The following is a 21367-nucleotide window of genomic DNA, read 5'->3' on the forward strand; positions in this document are numbered from 1 at the left end:
TATACAGAAGGAAAAGAATTTTATCAACAACAAATCAGCTATTTCCAAATGCAGATAAGTGTCGTCTGGCAGGGCAAGATTATTATGCGCATTTGTGTTACTGTGTACCAAATCTGAACTTCAATAATAGGTATAGGGTTTCCATTCCAGATAGAGAATTTTAGTTTGTAGGCGCTCCCGATGATAAGGGATTAATTACTCCAGTACTACACGGATGGTTCTAAACTAGCGGCGAGTTTGCTTAGCTCGACTGGCGCTGTAAAAATCATTTCGCCTATCCGACTATTGGAGCGTCGTAGGGGGCTCTAAAGTCCCGAGTGGTATTACAACGGGCCCAAAATCATAAGGGCATAGGTATGCTAGTGGGGTCACTGTCCTCTCGTTTACCACCAGACCTATTCTATTTGCTTCCTTGTCCAACTTGGAAAAGGCAGACCAGGCTTGAAAGGGAGTTGCCCTATCTAAAACCCCGTTTCGTAGCTAATCGGTTGGAGAGATCTTTCGCAATTCTGGCGGAGCTGGGGGTATTGCTCCACGTCATTTTGACAATCCTTTTCTCGCGGGTATTTACCAAGATTTTCGGTATTGTGAATACCTGGTCTATGGTGCATTTCCCAAGTTTAAAGTCATGCTAATAAGGCACAATCAGTTCGTTGGCACAATTCGATGCAAAAGATCACTGAGGGGCATTTTGTGATTCAACGATATATTAGTTTTCTATATATGTATACTAATTTGTCCGCAATTAGCTAAATCAGTGCGTTTTTATTCTGCTATTGCCATATTTCAGTTGTAGATACTTCCAAACTGGTCATTTGTTACCGTTCAATTACATTCGTATTATATAAAATAATACTGTTTTATTGTAGAAAATTTCGACTTATATCGCAAGCACTAAAGCAATTTTAAATTTCCGCCCACACATCGATGCAGTCATTGTTGAACACATTTGCTATATGTAGCATTGCAAATACGGAAACTAAAATGGAAAACAAATGCCATTTGAGCAAAAATATTGTAACACAATTAATGAATGCAAATTACAAACAAATAACAAATAAAACGAGCTCCAGACTGACGCCTATAGTACAAATATGTATGATATATAGTCATAACAAAACAAAAATTTGCAACGCACAGCAGACGCGCAGGCGCGCTGACGTTGAGGCAATCTGAGGAGTTGCCCTGACGGAGCAAGTGATTTTTTTTTAAATCAACTAATTGAAGGACTGCTTTAAAACAAATGCAATGAGTAAATGTTTCGAGTTTCGATACTTTTTTTTACTCAAAGAAACAATTTCTGTCTTGGAAGTATCAAAGCATCTGTGAAGTGCAGAACGCAAGCGTTTTCGAAAGAAACATACTGACTTTGAAGTTGTTTAAACGCAATTCATTTTAAGATAGTTCAAATTAAATGCAGAGTCGGATAGTCGACTTGCTACTTGCACACAATTCAAACTGAACATTTGGAAGCACATTTACATGTATGGCTGTAGCTGAGCGTGCAAAGATGTTTGTTACAATTGGTTGCGGCCATGAGTGCCATGTTCAAATCTCATTGGGCGAATCGTTAAATTTCGGGTTTTCTTAATTATCAAAAAGCATCTGTGAAGTGCAGAACGAAAGCGAATTCGAACGACTGACCTTAAAGTTTGTTTAATCCAAATGCACTTTAAATTAGTTGAAAATACATGCAGGAAAAGGTAATTGACTGCTTCCTAGGACATCGCCATGTTAAATAAATGAGTTCGTTGCAGGTAAAATAGTGAGAATTTCAATTAGTTATCATTGAAAATAAAGTAGTTTATAAATTACTTTTAAATTAATTAAGTTTCCTGCAGGGTAACAACCAAAATATGCAAACAAGTTAATGTACATAAAAAACTGCGCTTAGCTAGTTGTCGAAAAACGCGACAACATAACTAAAAATAGACAAAAATCGAGAAGTTGTTAGCTAAGCGCTTTTAGCCATGAGTCAGGCTTGTCATAATTTAAGATGTACGTATGTATATATGCATGTATGTATGTATATCGTTGGAAGTTATGTTCCATGAGGAATCACACGTTATAATTACGCTGCTTAGCTCGTGCGCCAATTGAAAAAACAACAATTTTATACAAAACAACCGCCCCTGCGTTTACGACCGCGCGCTGTACCATGGTACCGAGATTTTCAACTTATATGGCGAAACGGTCGACAACTTGGTGGGATGTTGGAAACAAACGAATTACGAACGAAACAAAAACAGAGCACGGCTTGGTGTGGGCGAAGACAACTAGAGACAGCCAAGGCAAGGCAATATCAATTTGCGGAGCGCCATAATATGTTTAAATAAAAAACAATTAAATGCTGGTCGAACAACTTTCACAGCGATTTCATATTTTAAAATAGGTAAACTGCGTGTTTTTCACAGTAAGCTCTTAGAAAGCAAGCAGTAGACATAGCTCGTAAAACGTGCGCGCTTAAAGAAATATAATAACGATAAAATAACAACAGGTCCATCTCCAATTAGAAGATTTAAAAAAAAGGATACATAAATTTAAATTGTAAACCTCTATATTCATAAATATACATACATATATAATCAAAATCATACAAACATAAAAATGCCTTTGACGAAGAAGAGCGAATATATACCCATCAAATGTGAAGGTTGGAATGGCAAATTTGTGTACGGAAACGGTGCTGCGAACAATGTTTCCAAAGTGCGACGTCACAATCAGAATATTACCGACACATCGAATTTCTATGGCTGCAACCATGAGCCGATTATCCTGCCGGTCAGTTGGGATGGTACATTTGCAAAGAGTGGCGAGACACGTATTCAACCCGGACGCAATCGCTCCGATGACTCTGAATACTTTCAATATAATACGGAACCCACAGTGCTGCCCACACAATGGAATGGTGAATTTCAGCTCGATCCCAATGATATACGCATCAAACCAGAGCGTAACTTCTCAGACGCGCGTGACTATGCGGAGGCAATCCGCTTCAAGCCAATCAGTTAAACGACATATTGGTATTATGGGAGCTAGCGGAAAGTATTCGAGCTCAGCATTGAAACTGTTTTAAGTTTTACTAACCACACGTTTTTCAATAATTTCAACTACACGCAAAATCGCACAAGTGCTGACTGATTTAGTGAGCCAAATTCATGCATAAGCCATAAATGGTGAAGCTAAAATCTATACTTTTGTGCACTCTTAAGATGTACTCGTATTTACTTACATACATATATTTAGTGCAGAAAATTTGTGTAAAATTATGTATTGTGATTATATTTGTATGTAGTAGTATTTATGTCAAGAGAAATAAATGGACTAACTTTGTTGAGTACTTAAACAATGAACTACTGGTATTAGTTTGATTGCTACTTTCCTCTAAAGAAAATATATTTGTGTGCTTCTCGCGGTTTTGAAGTCATTAAAAAATGTAACAATATGCAGAGGGCACTTCGCGATGCATCAAGATGGTCGCGATGCGTTGTGGCCTCTGCGTCAATTCGGGGAAAGTAGAACTTGTTCTCTTTAGTCGACGTTCAGACACGAAAACTTTTGTTGCGGAAACTCGAAGCTTGTAGGGGAGAGAGCGACGAGGAAAGGGGACGGGTACCGAGTCGCCCGTACTCAGGAAACACGCTTTGTGCTCTCGTTCGTCTGAGTAATTCAAGTTGGCGATTCACAGCTGACAACAACAATTGCGTACAAAAGAGTTTCTATGTGTGAATGCAAAGGGCAACACCAAAAGAGAAATCGCCGATAATAAGAAACTCGAGTTTCCGTGTTTGAACGCAGACTTACGAGAAGCTACAAAACACCGCTAGTGAGTCCGAATACGGACGACTTTTACAGGCTAACCTAATATTCACGCACGCCGCCAATTTATTGTAAAAAATAACTCATTTTCCATTTTTTGTTCTGCGTGACTCTTTGATTTGACGTTTCGTTCAATGAAATCAAATGCAAACGCACGCAAGCTAATTTCGGGTGACGCATAAAAACAAATTCGACGGCATGCGTACCAAAACGCAAGCCGCGAATACTAGGTTAGCCTGTTAAGCTTTAAGAATAAAGTAAAGCTCTGAGGCTTCATTCTCGACAGAAAACTGAGCTGGAAGGAGAACATAGTCCAGCGTTATGAGAAGGCGTTTGCGACCCGATATTCGTGCAAGAGGGCTATTGGTAGGAAATTGGGGTTGAGCCCGGGTATATCTTCTTCTTATTTGGCGCTTTAGCCGCCTAATCGATTTTGGCCGAGCTCTACAAAGCGCTTCGTCTTGAAAATATCAAGCAGCGAAGAAAAGGTAGAAAACTACTATACTCCAGCCGGTAGTTTAGTAAACTGCGCATATGGTTCAAAAATGAACGGTGGAGTGGGAGAGGATATCATCTTTAGTGAGATATGAGAGAGTACGATTAATTGTAATCCGATTGAATTTAATCAAATTAACTAATTGATTAAATAATCAATCGATAAGTGCCAACACTGCTACCTACCTAATGATATAGTACTTCGAGTTGATGCAAAGAAAAATAATGCAGAGCCAAGGTGGTAGTTTCCAAATATCGGATAATACAAAAAAGGATGATCAGCGCCTTAGTCTTGACCTGCGGGCTGTGTCGGAGCCATATCCGCTATACTTAACTTACTTACTTTTTCCAGCCCATCAGATCTGCACTGTTCGTTCGATTTTTCTAAAATGACGTGCGTCAAATTAAAGGGCTCGGGCTGTAGATGTGCTATAAGGTTTTACTTTTCCGAAAAGAGTTGCCACCTGTAAATTTAATTGGAATTATTTAATAATCAATGACATTAAATCCGCACCGTTCGTTCGATTTTCAAAAATTAGATGCCAAATTAAAGGGCTTGGGCTACAGATATAAAATAAGGTTTTATCTTTTCGAAGAGTTACCACCTTTCAAAAAATTTTATCAAAATTAATTAAGAAGTTACATTCTATTACTACAAAAAATAAATTGCTAAGGTGTAAAATAAAGTTTCACCTTTTCGAAAAGAGTTGCCACCTTTCAAAAAATGTAATCAAAATTAATTAAGAAGTTACATTCTATTATTATAATATAGTATCAATCAAAATGGTCTTGAAAATGCTTTATTTCTAACTACATGAAAGAGGTTTGTCACCTGTTTAAAAAACCGAGTTCAGTTTAACTTAATGCAATTGGGTAATTGAAATATGATCACAATTTGGGTGTCGGACCAAAAAAATTGAAACGGGTTTTAGTTTGAAAAAATTAAATATGGGTTACAAACAAAGGAGTGTTAAGAAATCATTAGCTTGGATATTTAGAATATTTTTGCGATTTATGAAGAGGGTTGCCACCTGATTAAAATGTTAAATTCAAATTAGGTAAAATGGTAAACGAATTATTAAAATATGGGAATCCATTTAATAAGGCTTTATTTTTATACCCGAGCGCACTTGTGCACAAGGGTATATTAATTTTGTTCACATAACGGTTGTTTGTAACAGCCAAAACGAATCGAGATAGATATAGACAAATGTATACATAAATGATCAGGATGAAAAAAGAAATCGATTAAGCCATGTCTGTCTGTCCGTCCGTCTGTCCGTCTGTCCGTCTGTCCGTCTGTCCGTCTGTCCGTGTACACGATAACTCGAGCAAAAATTGAGATATCTCAACGAAATTTGGTATGTAGGTTTCCCTTAATCCAAGGTAGGTTGCTATTGAAAATGGGCGAAATCGGACTGTAACCACGCCCACTTCCCATATAACGGTAATTTCCAGAAATACGAAAACTGCGATATTTTAGTAACTGCTGAAGATAATTCACTCAAAATTGATATTTACAATAATTTTTTGTCTATTTTTCGTTTTATAAGTAATGTTTGGAAAATGGGCGTAGCCACGCCCACATATGGTTACATGTGTATATCTTGGTAACCGCTACACCAATTTCTTCCAAACTTGGCACAGTTGTTGATCTTCGCACAACATACCAAATGGCTGAAAATTTTTAAAATCGCTCAATAACCACGCCTACTTCCCATATAACGGTAATTTTCAGAAATACGAAAACTTCGATATTTTAGTAACTACTGAAGATAATTCACTCAAAATTGATATTTACAATAATTTTTAGACGAAAAATAAGAATATTATAAATTTTTGGAAAATGGGCGTAGCCACGCCCACTTATGGTTACATGTGTATATCTTGGTAACCGCTGCACCAATTTCTTCCAAACTTGGCGCAGTTGTTGGCCTTGGTACAGCATAAAAAACCGCCGAAACTTTTTAAAATCGGACAATAACCACGCCCACATACCATATATAAGGTAATTTAGAGAAATACAAAATCTTCGCTAAATCAGTAAATATTGAAGCTACATTATTCAAAATTGATGCTTGCAACAGTTCTTTACCAAGAAATACGCTTATGGTAAAATTTTGGAAAATGGGCGTGGCACCGCCCACTTATGATCACATATATGTATATCGGTAACCGTTCTACCAATTTGTACCAAACTCGGTGTGGTTATTGTGCTTGCCACATAAAAGCAAAACTTTGAAAATTATTGAAATCGGACTAGAATAACGGCCGCTTCTCATATAGCGGTAAATTTCAGAAATGCTTGAAACTTCAATATTTCGAAATTGAAGGACGCTAATTTACTCAAAATTGATACACCCCGGCTTACCATCTAGGAAGGTTTCGGAAAGGTGACAAAACATATATTTAATACTTGCGCCGGGTATTTAATGTTCGGCTCCGCCCGAACTTAGACTTTCTTACTTGTTTGTACTAATTTTAGGAGGTTGCCACATGTTGAAAAAACGAATTCAACTAAATTCATCAGTTAATCCATATATGTATCAGAATGTCAGACGATGAAGATTTAAGCAAGTTTTACCATGAAAATACTTTTGAAGAGGGTTGCCACCTGTTTGAAGAGTCAAATTTAGTTAACTTATTTTCAATTTATGTGAAATATTAAAATATAGATATGGTATGAATGAATATTACGAAATCCTTAGTTTGAACATTTAAAATAGTTTTGAGGTGTTTGAAGGGGGTTGCCACATGTTAAAAAAGTTAAATTCAAATAATTTAAATGAATTATTAAAAATCAATCGCAACGAGTTTGTACAAGTTTTATTTCTGAACTATATTTAGGAGGGTTGCCACATGTTTAGAAAATCAGATTCAATTTGAGTTAAGGTAATTTAAATAAGGCATATGAATATGCGTGTCGGACGCAAAAGGTTTAAGAAGAGATTTGTCACCTCTTTTATAAGGTAGATTTAAGTTAACTATGCATGAAGTTACATGAAATATTAAAATATGAGTGGAAAACGGAAGAGTGGTAGGAATTTTTTTGTTTGAACATTTAGAATATTTAGGAGGTATTTGAGGAGCGTTGCCACCAGACTAAAAAGTTAAATTCAAATTATGTAATAAGATAGATGAATTATTCAAATATGGGGATCAATCGAAAGGCGTTTGGAAAGGTTTTACTTTTGTACTATATTTAGGAGAGTTGCCACTTATTTGGGTAATCGAATTCAAGTTAACTTAAGTTGTACCATCATGTCAAACGAAAGACACTAAAGAAGATTTTAGCTCGACCCTATTAAGCTGGCATTTCAGGGTACTATTTTATATATATATAAAGAAAATTTGAAAGTTAGGGGTGCGGATCGAGCACCCCCCTGCCCCTACCTGGCTACGCCCATGCGTGTAAGGTATCAATCCAAAGGTATTCCCTTTTTATTTATTTGCTAATAAACTCATTCAAATGAAGAATGAGAAAGGCAATAGGATGAACGAACGTCATTCAAAGTTGAATTAAGATATGTTGGTATTTGAAAAAAAAAATATTAGGACACGATTTTTTTTTTTGCACAGAAATAAAAATAGTTGGAAAATACTTTTCTATTGAGATCCCACAAGTCTAAATCAAAATAATTTTGGCCAAGTTATTCAAGTTTTTCTTAAATAAATTTTTAAAAAAAGTAAAAAAAAAACAGCATCACAAATCTCATTATTACGATTCCGTTGAAAAGATTTTTAAATATGTTTATGCAGATTTTTCAAGCAAAAAGTTCTTTAAGAAACTATTTTTATTCATAAAAAACTTCGTTTTTGGAGATATTTTCAAATCGCTCCAGCCTAAATCCAAATATTTTTCCGAAATATTTTGGTGGACGCCTTAAAATATAATAAGTTTTGTAATTCCGGCGGAAAAACCGCAACTTTTTTTGGTGATGCATTCTCATGTACATACATACCTAAAAGCATATAAGTGCAAAAGAGTGTATTTTAGTACAAAACGAAATGAAATTTTATGTTCCTAAATATTATTTGCTTAGCACCATATAAAAAAGTGATTTTTGTAATGTACCTAAATGCGATATATTACATATATTTTCACACATACATATGTATGTACAAGAAAAAATCCGGGCCCGGTGCTAAAAAAATAAAAATTTAGCAACTTAGCAAAATGTTATATTTTTATCTTCGACAGATTTAATTTTCAGAAAAATCCGGGGCCTTTGAAAAGTTCAGGGCCGGGGGAAAACATAAGATGAAATAGCCTTGTTAGAAAACGTAGCGATCCAAGTTCTAGACGGAATTAAATATTGCTAATTCAAAAGTAGCATATACAGCCCGTGGCAAAATAATAGCACCTCAACATTTTTATCAGTTTGGACTATTTATCTTTTGTTTGTTTAATGTTCATAAAAGCATATGTAGCTCCTTATCTAACAAAAACGATATAAATTTAAATTGCAAACTTTGTACAAAGTTATACAAATTTTAGAAACTTTTTTTTTTCCAATTCCAAGCATTTTAAATAATTTTTTATGTGGAAGAAATTGCGCAACACCGCCAGCAAAAAAATTATCAGCAGCTTCAAACTGTCACCTTATTATACTAAATTTTAATAAGCTATAAAACTGCATATCAAAAATCATTCTAAAAATTGTGATTAAAATGCTTGGAATTGGGATGAAAATGTGTGGAATTTTTATAATTTTTGTAAAAAAGTTTGAAATTTGGATTTATATGGTTTTGTTAAATAAAGAGCTAAGGCTTAATAAAAATAAAAGGAACTTTAAAAAAGCAAGTAAGTAGTCACGAACACTCTGGTTGTTCCGAATATATCATTAACTATCTATATTCAGGTATATATGTACATTAGAGTGGTCCTATTTTTGTATGGGGGAAGAAAATTTCATCCTAGAAAACGGGACACCCCCTTAGCGTTTTCCTTTTGACATTTGTAATACCTATACTAACCTGTAGCTTTCTGCTGCAACCAATACAGGGTGCTCAATGGCCTTGAAATACGCTATTGGAACGCTGCGAAGCCGGCAAAAATATTGGTGATTTTTATAAAAAGCCACTGTTGCCACGACAACTGAAGCTTGTGATAGTTTTTTGATAATTTAAACTTGAAATACTCTTAGGTTACTTAACCAAATATTTGATTAATATAAGTATGTACACAATACTTCTAGAGTAAAATATGAACATCATGAGCAACCTCTAAATTTATACTTAGAAACGTAAGGTTTGGGACCAGCACGTAGAGACGTACAGTTTGGTAACAGCACCTCCTTCGACAAGAGGAAAAATTTTGAAAGGTGACCCAAATACTACCTCGGGAAAAAAATTTCAGGACCACTCTAATGTACATACATATTTAAGTGGAAGTCCACACTTGCAAATACATATGTATAAAAATATCTTTATATTTTTTTATTCGAATCCGCATTTAGCAAATAAAACCACAAGCATTTTAAAATGAGGTTTCTAAAACATGTAAGTGGGTCTCTTCCGGTAAAACAACAAGTTGGCCATATTTTATTAATTCTTGGAAAAGTGTGAGTATGTAACTTAACAAACAGAAAGCTAATTGAGATAAGCCCTTTAAAGTCACAGGCCGACTTTCCTGTTAAAAATTAACACATCTTCATACATACATATGTACGTATTTGTTAGAAATAATAAGTGGTTGATAAGAACATTACAAACCATTTGAGCTGAAGATAAAATATCACCTGTTCTCTTAAAATACAATGATATGTTATAAATTAAAATAAAATTTGTATATCCAACGCAAGTTTAATCAAAAGTTTTTACACCTTTGCGCCGGTAAATATATGTTTACCCAAAAAACAAAAACCACATGTTCAGGTCTGAATAATAAGGAAATGATTTTAGGTGGGGGTTACAAATGAAAAAGAGGAAATAGCGTTAACAGGTTGTAGGGCGAACTTGGCTCATTGAGGTCGATGAAGAAGTCTGATGAGATGTGGTGATTTTCGAAATAGCAGCTACGTATAACATCTTCCAATCATAAACAATTGTCGTTTTATACAATAACTTTTAATGAAAAAACGGTTCAAATCGCAAATATCGACGTATGTGTGTTAAATTAAAGTACAGGTTTTGTTTCTTTTCAAATCGAGATTTATTTTTATTAATGACACGCATAGAATTTTTAACTACTTTTACGAAATGGAAATACTAATTAATTTTAATTTAAATTTTTGCTTAAGAACCAACAGTTTTTTGTTCGTTTTCAATGCCTTTCGGAAGACTTTGGTGAGTTGAAAGGTAGATGTCAGAATTGGCCTGCTAGCTGTTAATTTCTAAAAATTAAATTAAATTAAAAAAAAAAATGGTTTCCTTTTTAAAACAACAAAATCCAAACATAAAAGAACTTTAAATTAAAAAGGCGAAAAATTAAATAAAATCAGTTTCTAAAAATTAAACAAGAAAAAAAATAATAAAGAAAAAATGGGAAAGAAAATTTTTCTTCCCGGGGACTCGAACTCGGATCTCTCGAATCGCAGTGCTCTTGCTTGCTCAGCCTTTGCGGCTATTAAGGGATTCCGTGCAAAATGATATATGGAGCGTTCCATACCAAAACGGGGGGGGGGGTTAAAACTTCATGTGTTCGATTTGTTTGAAATTTTTAGGGTTGACTAACAAACACAAAAAATAAATAAATATCAAATTTGAGATTGATTAGTACATTTTTAAAAACTTTACAGCACAAAAACAAAAACAAATTGATTTAATAGTTTTCCAAATATCTCAAGAACGGGGCGAGGAAAAAATATGAAAAAAATCACACATACACACATCATAATTCTCTATGAAAAAAAAATATTTAAAATTTTTTTTTCTTGAAAAATTTTTCACAAACAAGTTTTTTGTTAAAAAAATTAGTTTTAGAAAGTATGTCATCTCATAATAAAATTGAAGAAAACACAATGGTAGCTCCTAATGTTGCGCATTATTTAAGTATAGCATTAGGGGGTGCACTATACATTAATTTGAGTCATGAATTTTTTTAACACCGAAGTTGAGTAAAAAATTTACAAATTTTTAAAATTTTGTTTAGTATTTTTTTCGAGTATGCAGTTCTGTAGCCCATTAAAGTTTAGTATAACAAAGTGCAAGTTTTAAGTGATTGCAAAACTGGCGTTAATTTTTTTTAGTTTTCTTTGAAAACGGTTTTGATGGGGTGCACGACTATACTTAAATATTGCGCAATACACAGAGCTACCATTGTGATTTTTTCTAAGTTTTTTTTTTTTTAGATGGCATATTATCAAAAAATATATTTTTTTCAATAAATTTGTATGTGTAAAATTTTTCAAGAAAGAAAATTGTTTAAATATTTATTTTCATAGAGCATTTTGATAAGTGATACCAAAACGGACGGCGTTCAAACTTCATGTGTGTGATTTTTTTCCAAATTTTTCATCGCCCCGTTCTCGAGATATTTGGAAGACTATTAAATCGATTTGTTTTTGTTTTTGTGCTGTATAGTTTTTAAAAATATATTAAACCAGCTCAAATTTCGTATTTATTATTTATGTTTATGCATCAACCCTAAAAATTTGAAACAAATCAAACACATGAAGTTTGAACGCCGTCCGTTTTGGTATGGAACGCCCCAAATGTAAAAGCCTAAGTGCCCGTTAGAGCTAATAAAAAATAAAAATAATACTTTTCCTCTTAATGGAATAAGTAATTTGCTCGGAAAATTTGAGTAATGTAAGTTTTATTTTTAATATTTTTTTTTTGTTGTAACTTAGTACCTAATGCCTACCCGAATTTGCAATTAGTTTGTTAAGGGGAAACACATAGCTTGTTACTTAATATTTGCTACGCATTCAAAAATGCGCTGGGTATAAGTATAACGGGGAAGCCCAAATCAAGGTTAATGAAATACTGGCAGTTCTATGTATAGATTTTTGCGATTTTACATAAATATACGCATTAAATATATTATTGCCTACATACGTACATACGTATCTACATATTATCCAGATAAGATTAGTTTGATTCGTGTGATATGGCCCGCCAAAGCTTGCAAGATGAATTTCTTACCTTGACCTATGAAAGCTGAAAAGTTAAGTAACTTATTTTAGAGTTAATTGTTGCCACCTGGAAAAATATAATGTGCATACCAGAGCTCCGGTTAAACAGTACCTTTTGTTTATACAAAAACGATTTTTTTAATGAAATAAAAAGATTACAAATTCTCCATAAGTAATAAGTACTTCATTTCCACCAAGCCTTAACCGCAGCTTATTCCTATTGGAAAAAGAGATTACAACTCGAAGGAGGTAATTTCTCATATTCTCAGAAAGCAAAGAATATGAAGTAAGCCATTCCGATCACCCTATGTTAAAATTATTGGAACTTAACTGAGCTCTTAACTGCAGTTAAGCTTTTGGTGGAAATGGACTATAACTTACTAACGACTACATCATAGCGGCTGCGAATATCCTTACCGTTCTTATAAATGCGAAAGTGAGTTTGTTTGTTTGTTACGCTTTCACGCTTTAACTTCTCAACCGATCAACATGAAATTTTGCACGCTGGAGTAATTTTGCCCAACTTAAAATATAGGGTAGGCTTTTTCTCGATCAGATATACATATAGACTGCAGGTCTCTGGAAGTATTTGTGATAGAGCTGTGGAACTCGGTATGGGTATATGAAAAATCAACACTATACACATGTAGAAAAGTGGGCGCTTTTGGAGAAGTGGGCGTGGCACGTCCCATATAAACCGAATTGGTCATTCTGCATATCACAATGAAACTTTGCATGGACGTTATCAGACCCAGCGTACCTTTCATTAAGAAAAAAATATCTATTTCTAAGTTACCAGTACAAAATGATCAGTTCATGTGAATAATACAGCCCAAACCATTTCCGAATATAACGCACAAGAACGCCAAACAACAAATTTTTGAAATGCCTCGAGAGTGTGATTTCAGCATATTGGAGTTAAGAAATCTTTGGTTTGAACATTTGTAATATTTTTTAGGTCTTTGCAAAGGGTTACAACTTGTTTAAAAATTAAATTCAGTTCAATTAATTATAAAGTTAAATGAATTATTACATTGTGGGTATGAATCGATACGGAATTGGAAAGGGCTTCTTTTCTAAACTATCTAGTAATAAATAAACTTTCTTTTCAAGTACTTTTAGTTTAGATATGTTTGCAGAGGTATGTGTGTAAGTTTGTATGTAGTACCTATGAGGTATTCTTCGGCAACTGAAGCCTCGCCCCCTCTCTATAATTGGCTAAAGTAAAGAAAATCGGTAATTGTCTTAAAAATGATTGGATTCACTTGAAATTTGTTAGTGAGGTGTTTTTCGGGTCGCTGATTTGGAATATGATCATAATTTTTTTAAATTCAAAATAGTGGATCCAATATGTCAGCTAAATTTTTAAAAATTCATTCACGCTTTCTCCATAATTGGTAAAAGTAAAAAAAAGATATCGATTATATTCTCGGTAATTCCGTAAAATTATTAACCCTTAAATGGTGAGTGGATTTTTCGAAATTCAATATGTCAGATCCAATAAGTCGGAAAAAAATGTGAAAAGTTATTGGATTCACTTGAATTCTTTTGATTACGAAAAATTTATGATCAGATTCATAATCAGCGACCCCAAACACCCCCGAGGGAATTCTATAAATCTTTAAAAACTTTATGGCCACATTGAGTTTCAGATAAGGCCACTCATCATTTAGAAGTAAAATTTTTAACCCAATTTTCAAGAATATAACCTGGAGAGAAGGGTACCAAAGTAAAACTGACGAAAAAAAGTACCAAAAGTGGCAACGGTATAGTATATACATGGTAAATGTACATAGGTGCCATATATTGCATTTTCGATGTTCTTTAATCATTGTATCAACATCTTAAAATTTACTTCCTCGCCAGTATCAACACTTCTAATCATACTAAATTCAAGTGGGTGCTTCCCCATAAGTCTACAAGCACCGTCACAAAACACTCAATTCCGCAAACAGCGTCATAGTTAGAGGGATAAAAAGAGGTTCGTTATATTTATAACAAAGGAAAGAACAACATGTCGCTCGCTTGCTGGAAGAACGTCATGACTGGAAAAAAAAATATTGCGAAAAACGGCTTTAAAGTTTTTAGATACATAACGCACACGAGCTTCAAAAGTGACACAACTCAAAATTTGGCATTTTTGAAATTACGCACTAAAAATGTACACAGAGCATTTATTTGCCATTCAGCAAAAGCTGGAGTAAATGTTTGTTATAATTTGTTAGAAAACCCCGAAATAAAGTCCCCCTTTTTTGAAGATCGTATGACGACGATAGTGTTTATCCTAACTATAAGACACTCGCATTTTTTTTTTCATTTTTATTATCATTTTTTTTAACAAAACGGTATAAATCTAAAAGTCAAAAAACTTTGATAAAATCTTACAGTTTTTTAATAACATATCTTAAAAATATTTTGAGTGTTCAGTTTTGTAGGCAGTTCAGTTTTAGTGTAAGAAAGTGCAAGTTTGAAATACCTGGGACTTTGGTGGACTGTTGTTAATTTTATTCATATAAATAAATTGTAGAACATACTTTGCATGGAAGAAAATGACTGACACCGCCAACAAAAAAATTTCCAAATATCAACGCTAAGTCCTAACTACTGCAAGCTTGCACTTTTTTATACTAAAATTGATTGGGCTACAAATCTGATCTGATGTGACTTTCTACAGATTTTGTAATTTTTTGTTGTTCCTGGTTTTGTCTTTCATATTAATTTTAAACAGTAACATATTTTATTTCTTAATCACAAGTTACAGTTGTACTAAAAAAGATCATTGGGATCCTATTGTACTAATGTTATATAACAAAGTTTGAAAATTGAATTTATATAGCTTTTGTTAAAGAATAAACTACATTTTTATTTAAAAAATGTATTAAAATTAACAAATAATAAAATAAATGGTCAAAACTTTTAATTATGTGGGTGTCGTATAGTTATGATAAGCACTATATAATCTTAAAAATTAATCCAGAGGATAAAGCTGTCGATGAATTTTTTGGCGTTGGAGAAGAAATTTAAGAGGATGGGGTATTCTTATTTTGAACCGAATTTCCGCCACCGAGTCAAGTTTGGTTTGGTAACACTGAAGATGACATAACGCCGAAATTGTTTAGTCTCCAAACCACACTTGACAAGGGATAAAAAAAAAACACAAAAACTTATTTCGGTTCTTTAGTTTTTTTTTTTTTCTTGATGCTAATGCTTAGTGGAATGAGTAAAGAAGTAAGAGAGATGACATATAGTATGTCATTTGCATACATTTTCATTACTCTTGATTTATAAAAGTTTTTTTTTTTAGCTACACTATCGCAAGAGGTATACAAATTTTTGCAATCTTACACATGTTAATAAAAAGGTAAAAATTTATAATTGTGTTATTTTGAGGGCTCTACCGCATCATGAAGTTTTTCTCGTATTCTATATGGGAGAAAACACTTTTTGGTAGAAATTGTAGAGAATCCTTGAAAATTAATATTTTCCAATTGGCAAACGCTTCTTCTCTTTAGAAGACTTCAAAAAATTATACACAATTATTTATTTAACCAGTTTTTAATACCAACTATATTTTATGGGTCCTCTAAAATCCCCAAAATATTAAATGGGGGACCCATAAAAAATCATTAACATTAAGAAATGGTTAAATAAACAATTGGGTGTTATTCTTTGAAGTCTCCTAAAGAGAAAAAGAAAGTAAAAATAACACAAATTTTGATACCTCTTGCGATAGTATAGATCAAAAAATTTTGGACGGGACACCATAATGAGAGGGCGTCATAATTACTCAAACCTCCAAACCAAATTGGGGCAGAAAATATGTATTTTAGCTTATAGTGGGTATACACACCAATGTACATAAGTTGATCCTTTTAATTTTGATGTACTGCTGTGTAATTAATTGCTTTCCGAACAGGCATACATGGATAAATACATACATATGTAATAGACCCCCAAAGAAGTCTTGCCTTGTATGGCAGCGGCTTTTGACGCTAACCTATGTCTGTTTTAAATCATTTTAACTCGTAATACTATGAAAGGGGTAATTAAAAGTTATTTTGATAATAAATGGTGTAGGAAGTAACGACGTATGTATGTATGTATATACGATCTAGTACAATTGTTGCTGTATGTTTTCAGCTATAGTATATTCTTTATCACATTAAGAGGGTGTTTTATCATCAGAATTAATTTTTTTTTTGCAAACCGATAAGAAGACAATTAAAATTTTCCCTATAAAAAGAGTGCAAATTCAATTATTGCCATTATAACGTAGGAGACAGTTGTCAAGATGTTCACTAAACAAGTTATCAGTGCTTTATTCGTCTGCCAAGTTATTGCTGCCGCAGTTGCACAAACGCAGTTAGTAGCAAATGGCGCTGTCGATGGATGGAATGTCACTACCAAGACTGATGACTATGTCTCTGAGAACCGTCGCCAGTATAATGCAACACTCAAGAGTTACTTGGATCAAATAAACAACGTCAAAAACAGCCTGGAGAATGAGTTAAAAGTGCTGGAAAAACAAAAGGTATTGCTATTGAGCGCAATACAAGAAACGCATGAAAAGATCGATCCGCTGGAAGTGCTCAGTTTACCTTCGAAGTATTGCGTTCAAAAGTATCGCGGTGATATTCCATATGCCGATATGATCAAGGCTAATATTGAGAGTTGCATTACCAATGCGCGCAGCTACTCGAGCAGTATTGTCAGTACGCCTAGCAGTTATTACAATACGTTGTATAATTACTATAATAACGACTTAAAATCTGCTCTTACCGCTTGTGGAAAGTTATATAGTAATCCTTCGTTTAATTATACCATTTGTGTCACAAACGCGGTGAGTATGAATAAAACCAACTACATACTGTGGAGGAATGGAATAATAATTAATAGTAAATTTTCAGATTTCCAAAGCCAACACTTATACCATTAATAATCGTAAAAATTTCGCAACGGCTATGCAGTCATCAGATTGCGGTTTGAATAGTCGCATCGATATTGCGGTAAGCTGCACCTACACCTATTTCAGTTCGACTTGGTCGCTGATCGGTGCAGCTACTCGATTGATCGATGAATGCATCAAAGATTATCTTGAAGATAAACCACAATGTGTGAGTAACAACACTACGGTTGTTTCCAGCTGTCCGAACGTAATCTATATGGAGGTGAAGGATGGCGACTTCCAGAATAGAACGATAGCGAATCCATTACAAGGCCTAGCTAAAGAACAGAATTGCTTAGAATTGAGATTTGTTTAAATAGTCGAGTTCATTCGAAACGTTAATTATGTAGCAGAGAAGGCAAATATATGCAGCATCAGTATTCAAAAAAAAAGCATATGACGTATTAGTGCTCCAGAAAAATAAGTTTAACTTATTTCAATGAGGAGATAAAAAAAGATTTATGTCAATAAATAAATTTATCAACGAAAATTTCGTGGGTTATTTCTATGGCTGGCCACAATACAAAATTTTTTTCCCAAGTTACTCTTAAATATGCTAAAACAATGAAGTTTTATTTGAAATTTTCAATAGTTTTATTCTGTAATCTCGAAACTACAGTATACAAGTAATTTTTAGCAAAAAAAACCGACTTAAAAAAAAAATATATATAAAAAAATATATATATATAAAAAAATATATATATATAAAAAAAAATATATATTTTTTTTCATGATCCAATGATCGGATCTAAATCAGATTGGTATGGGGCCACCACTGAGCCACTACCCTTGCGATGCAAAAAGAATTATCGACGTATTATTCACGTGGCCCAAAGTTATGCGGTAACATACATAAAACAAAAAAATATTCCGACGAACTGATAACCTCCTCCTTTTTTGGAAGTCGGTTAAAAATTACATGATTTTTAAAACTATTACCAAATTACCTTTTCTGATAATTGTTCAATGATTCGAAAAACTTCTTTCCTCATCTGTAGATGTAGTTGGACCAAATATAATTAAACTTAATTCTGCTGGGGAGTACTTAGATAGATGTTCACTCCTAGTTGTTGGGCTGGTAATAGGGTGATCACCTTTTCGGAGGGGGGAGGGGGGGGTGTCAAATAACACAAACGACAATAACGCAGCCGAATGTCAAAAGATAAAGCGAGAAAGCTATTTTATTACTTCACCTCTTTATTGCGCCATGGTTCCATGCAAAGATTTTAAGGTTTTCCAGCAATATTTTCAACATAAATATTAAAAAGCATGCAGACAAAATTCATGCAAAAGCACTATGTCCAATTTGCCGAGCAGTTATTAAAAACGACGTTTTCCCTATATTTTGTTAGACTTTTCATAAGTAAAAATATTTGTTTATTTGTATTTTTGGAATAAAGTAAGTTCTTTTTCCTTCTGCCAGTAAACTGTTTTTGTTACAAATAGCATAAATAAGCAATGGAAAATAAGGCAAAATTTGTTTTATTTCCAACCTTTTTTGGAAATAAAGCAAAACTCAGATGCTTAACTAAGTAAGCTGCCGACAGATTCAATGAAATTTTTGAATCAGCATCTCAAATTTCAGATGCTATTGGTAGGGAGCAACTACACTGGAAATGCCGAATTCTTGGTTCAGCATTTAAAAGAGCTTGATTTAAGATTTATAGAACACAGGGAACTACTGTCCGAAATACAAAACGTAATTCCAACAAAATGTCTAGAACTTAATGGAGTAGATTTGGACAGAAACGTTGTTGATGTCTTTCGGCAAGTATGGCCGTTCTTAAATCACTCTTCTTCTTCTGATTTGGCATTACAACAGTTTGTCGTTTTGGGCCGAAACCAAGAAACTTCGCCAGTTGCCTCTCTCCTGCGCGCCAGTTGTTCATCCCAAATGCGGATAAGTCTTTCCACAGAAGCGTCGTCAACCATGCGTACAACATATCCAAGCCAGCGCAGTCGTTGTATTTTTATGCGCTTAACTAATCTAATATATAAAAGTCTCGTGTCACGGTGTTAGTGGTCGAACTACTCCTAAACTGCTCGACAGATCTTTATGAATTTTTTTGTGCATGTATGGTAGGTATGAGAATCGGATGTAAAGTACATTTCATACCGCTAGGTGCAGGAGCCGTGGCACCTCGCATCCAAACCGGATTTTTCATACTGAATATATCTGGAAGTGTTCATGGTAGAGTGCTCGAACATGGTATGGAGATACATATATGAAATCAAACCCATACTTTTAGAGAAAATTGAGGCTATTTTATAAGAGGGCGTGACACCTTTCAAACTTACTGAAGCTATTACGTATCTTTGTACGCATATATACTTTTGCTAGGTTATTAAAGATGGCAATGGATGGCCTTCTGACAACCACCAAACCGTAATATTAGAAGATAAATGCGTCACTAAAAATCATGAACGTGAACTGTTTGTTGGTGAAAATGTTGAACCAAAATAGTTCAATACAAAAAATTAATTTTGGGCGGGACGAAGTTCGTCGGCTCTGCTAGTTTAATAGTAATAATTGATTGGCGCTTTCGCATATGTTAGTGTTTGGCCAAGCTTCTCTTCCGATTTGTGGCGTGCGCCTTGATGTTGTCACACAAAGAGGAGGGACCTACAGTTTTACGTCGACTCCGAACGGCGATTGTATTTTAATGAGAAGCTGTTTTTCATGGCGGAAATACACTCGAAGGATTGCTCTGCTTTTCGATTGCCTTCCGAACCCAAAGGCGCACGTGGTGGCAAGAGTTATTCTTCGCTTTATCCATGCTGATATTATTGGTGGTGTTTATGCTGGCTCCTAAGTAGTGAAAGACTATACTTCGCTGAGTCGCAATATGCGAAGACTTTTTATGTGGTTCCAAGAGGTACTTTGTCTTATCCTCGTTTACCGCTAGACCAACCTCGTTAGCTTCTTTTTCCTGAATTCATTGAAGAGTTGAAATTTAACGTGAAGATGTCTCATATCCAATTTGTGTTTGGTTTCAGGTTTTGTTCAACTATTTCTTCAACGGACGGACCAAAAACGTTTGTCGAAGCTTTGGATATTTGCGATAGACAATTTCATGAACGCATACACCGATTTCTGCGAATTGGTGCTACGCTGTAGGTTATAGTTGCAACAAGCGAACGATTATTTTCAACTTTGCGAAGAAGAAAAGCAAATCTGCGCAACAGGATTAAAAAAGGGCGATTGAAAGAATTGACGCTACTCAAGATTCATAAAGATGTGAAAAACAAGCAGTGAAAAGCTATTGCAAAGAAAAAAGGAGAATGAACATAACTCTTTAAATAAACACGATAGAAGTAGCAGAGCATTGGATAATACTCGAACATCAAACGCGTCGAGAAGATCGGAAGTAGTATCCATGCCGAGCGGCGTAAAGTAGTACCCACTGAATCCAAAATCCTTTAAGCCTATCTGTCCCACTTCATTTTTACTGAAAGTTTTAGAAAAGGAGGCATAAATATATACAACTACTTATGTCAGCAGAATATGCCTCATTTGTTCTAAAGCGTTGAAAACGCCACGTGTTTCTATTAATATTTATGTTATCACTAGTATTTGAGTTGCTTTATTCCTACCGATATTGAGCTATTCAAATGATTTTTGAATCAACAAACTGCTTGTATGGATAAGTGTTATACACATATTTAAGTAGCTAAACAAATATCCTCATTGATAAAACAGCAGCTGTCCGTTTTTTTAAATGCGCTCAGGTAAACATTTGCTCATTTATTATAATCAATATAATGGAAAGTATTTCATCATTCGAGAAAACTCCGTTATATTAAGTTTTAGAAGCAACATAGTAATTTACAAGTAGATAGATCAAGATCTTGCTATATAAAGCACGCGAACTCAATAGATTTCATAGTTGGTTTCCAAGATGTTTGCAAAACGAGTTATCAGCGCACTATTCGCCTTCCAAGTTATTGCTGGCGTGGTTTCACAATCCACGGCAGCCGTAAGTGGCACAAATGGCGTTTGGTTGGATGTAGATGACTACATCCGTGAAAA

At 34.2% G+C, this 21367-nt stretch overlaps 3 protein-coding genes across 3 annotated transcripts in view; 2 read left to right on the forward strand and 1 right to left on the reverse strand.

Annotated features, from left to right (window-relative positions):
- Positions 1–654: 654 nt before the first annotated feature.
- Positions 655–21367, reverse strand: part of LOC118737552 (cathepsin L1-like) — a gene marked incomplete in the record, with an annotated part of 35750 nt that continues 15037 nt past the window's right edge. The window contains 1 exon segment of the mRNA XM_036468128.1: positions 655–979. Within this exon segment, the coding sequence (XP_036324021.1) occupies positions 934–979 (46 nt within the window).
- LOC118737555 lies at positions 2433–3349 on the forward strand. Its single transcript, XM_036468131.1, has one exon. The coding sequence runs from the start codon at positions 2608–2610 to the stop codon at positions 3010–3012; it is 405 nt and encodes a 134-aa protein (XP_036324024.1). The 5' UTR covers positions 2433–2607; the 3' UTR covers positions 3013–3349.
- Positions 16679–17761, forward strand: LOC118737553. The gene is made up of 2 exons (XM_036468129.1): positions 16679–17232; positions 17300–17761. The coding sequence occupies exons 1-2, from the start codon at positions 16684–16686 to the stop codon at positions 17651–17653; spliced, it is 903 nt and encodes a 300-aa protein (XP_036324022.1). The 5' UTR covers positions 16679–16683; the 3' UTR covers positions 17654–17761.

Source organism: Rhagoletis pomonella, unplaced genomic scaffold, assembly GCF_013731165.1.
Source record: "Rhagoletis pomonella isolate Grant_MI unplaced genomic scaffold, Rhpom_1.0 Rhpom_scaffold_00004, whole genome shotgun sequence".
Taxonomy (NCBI): domain Eukaryota; kingdom Metazoa; phylum Arthropoda; class Insecta; order Diptera; family Tephritidae; genus Rhagoletis; species Rhagoletis pomonella.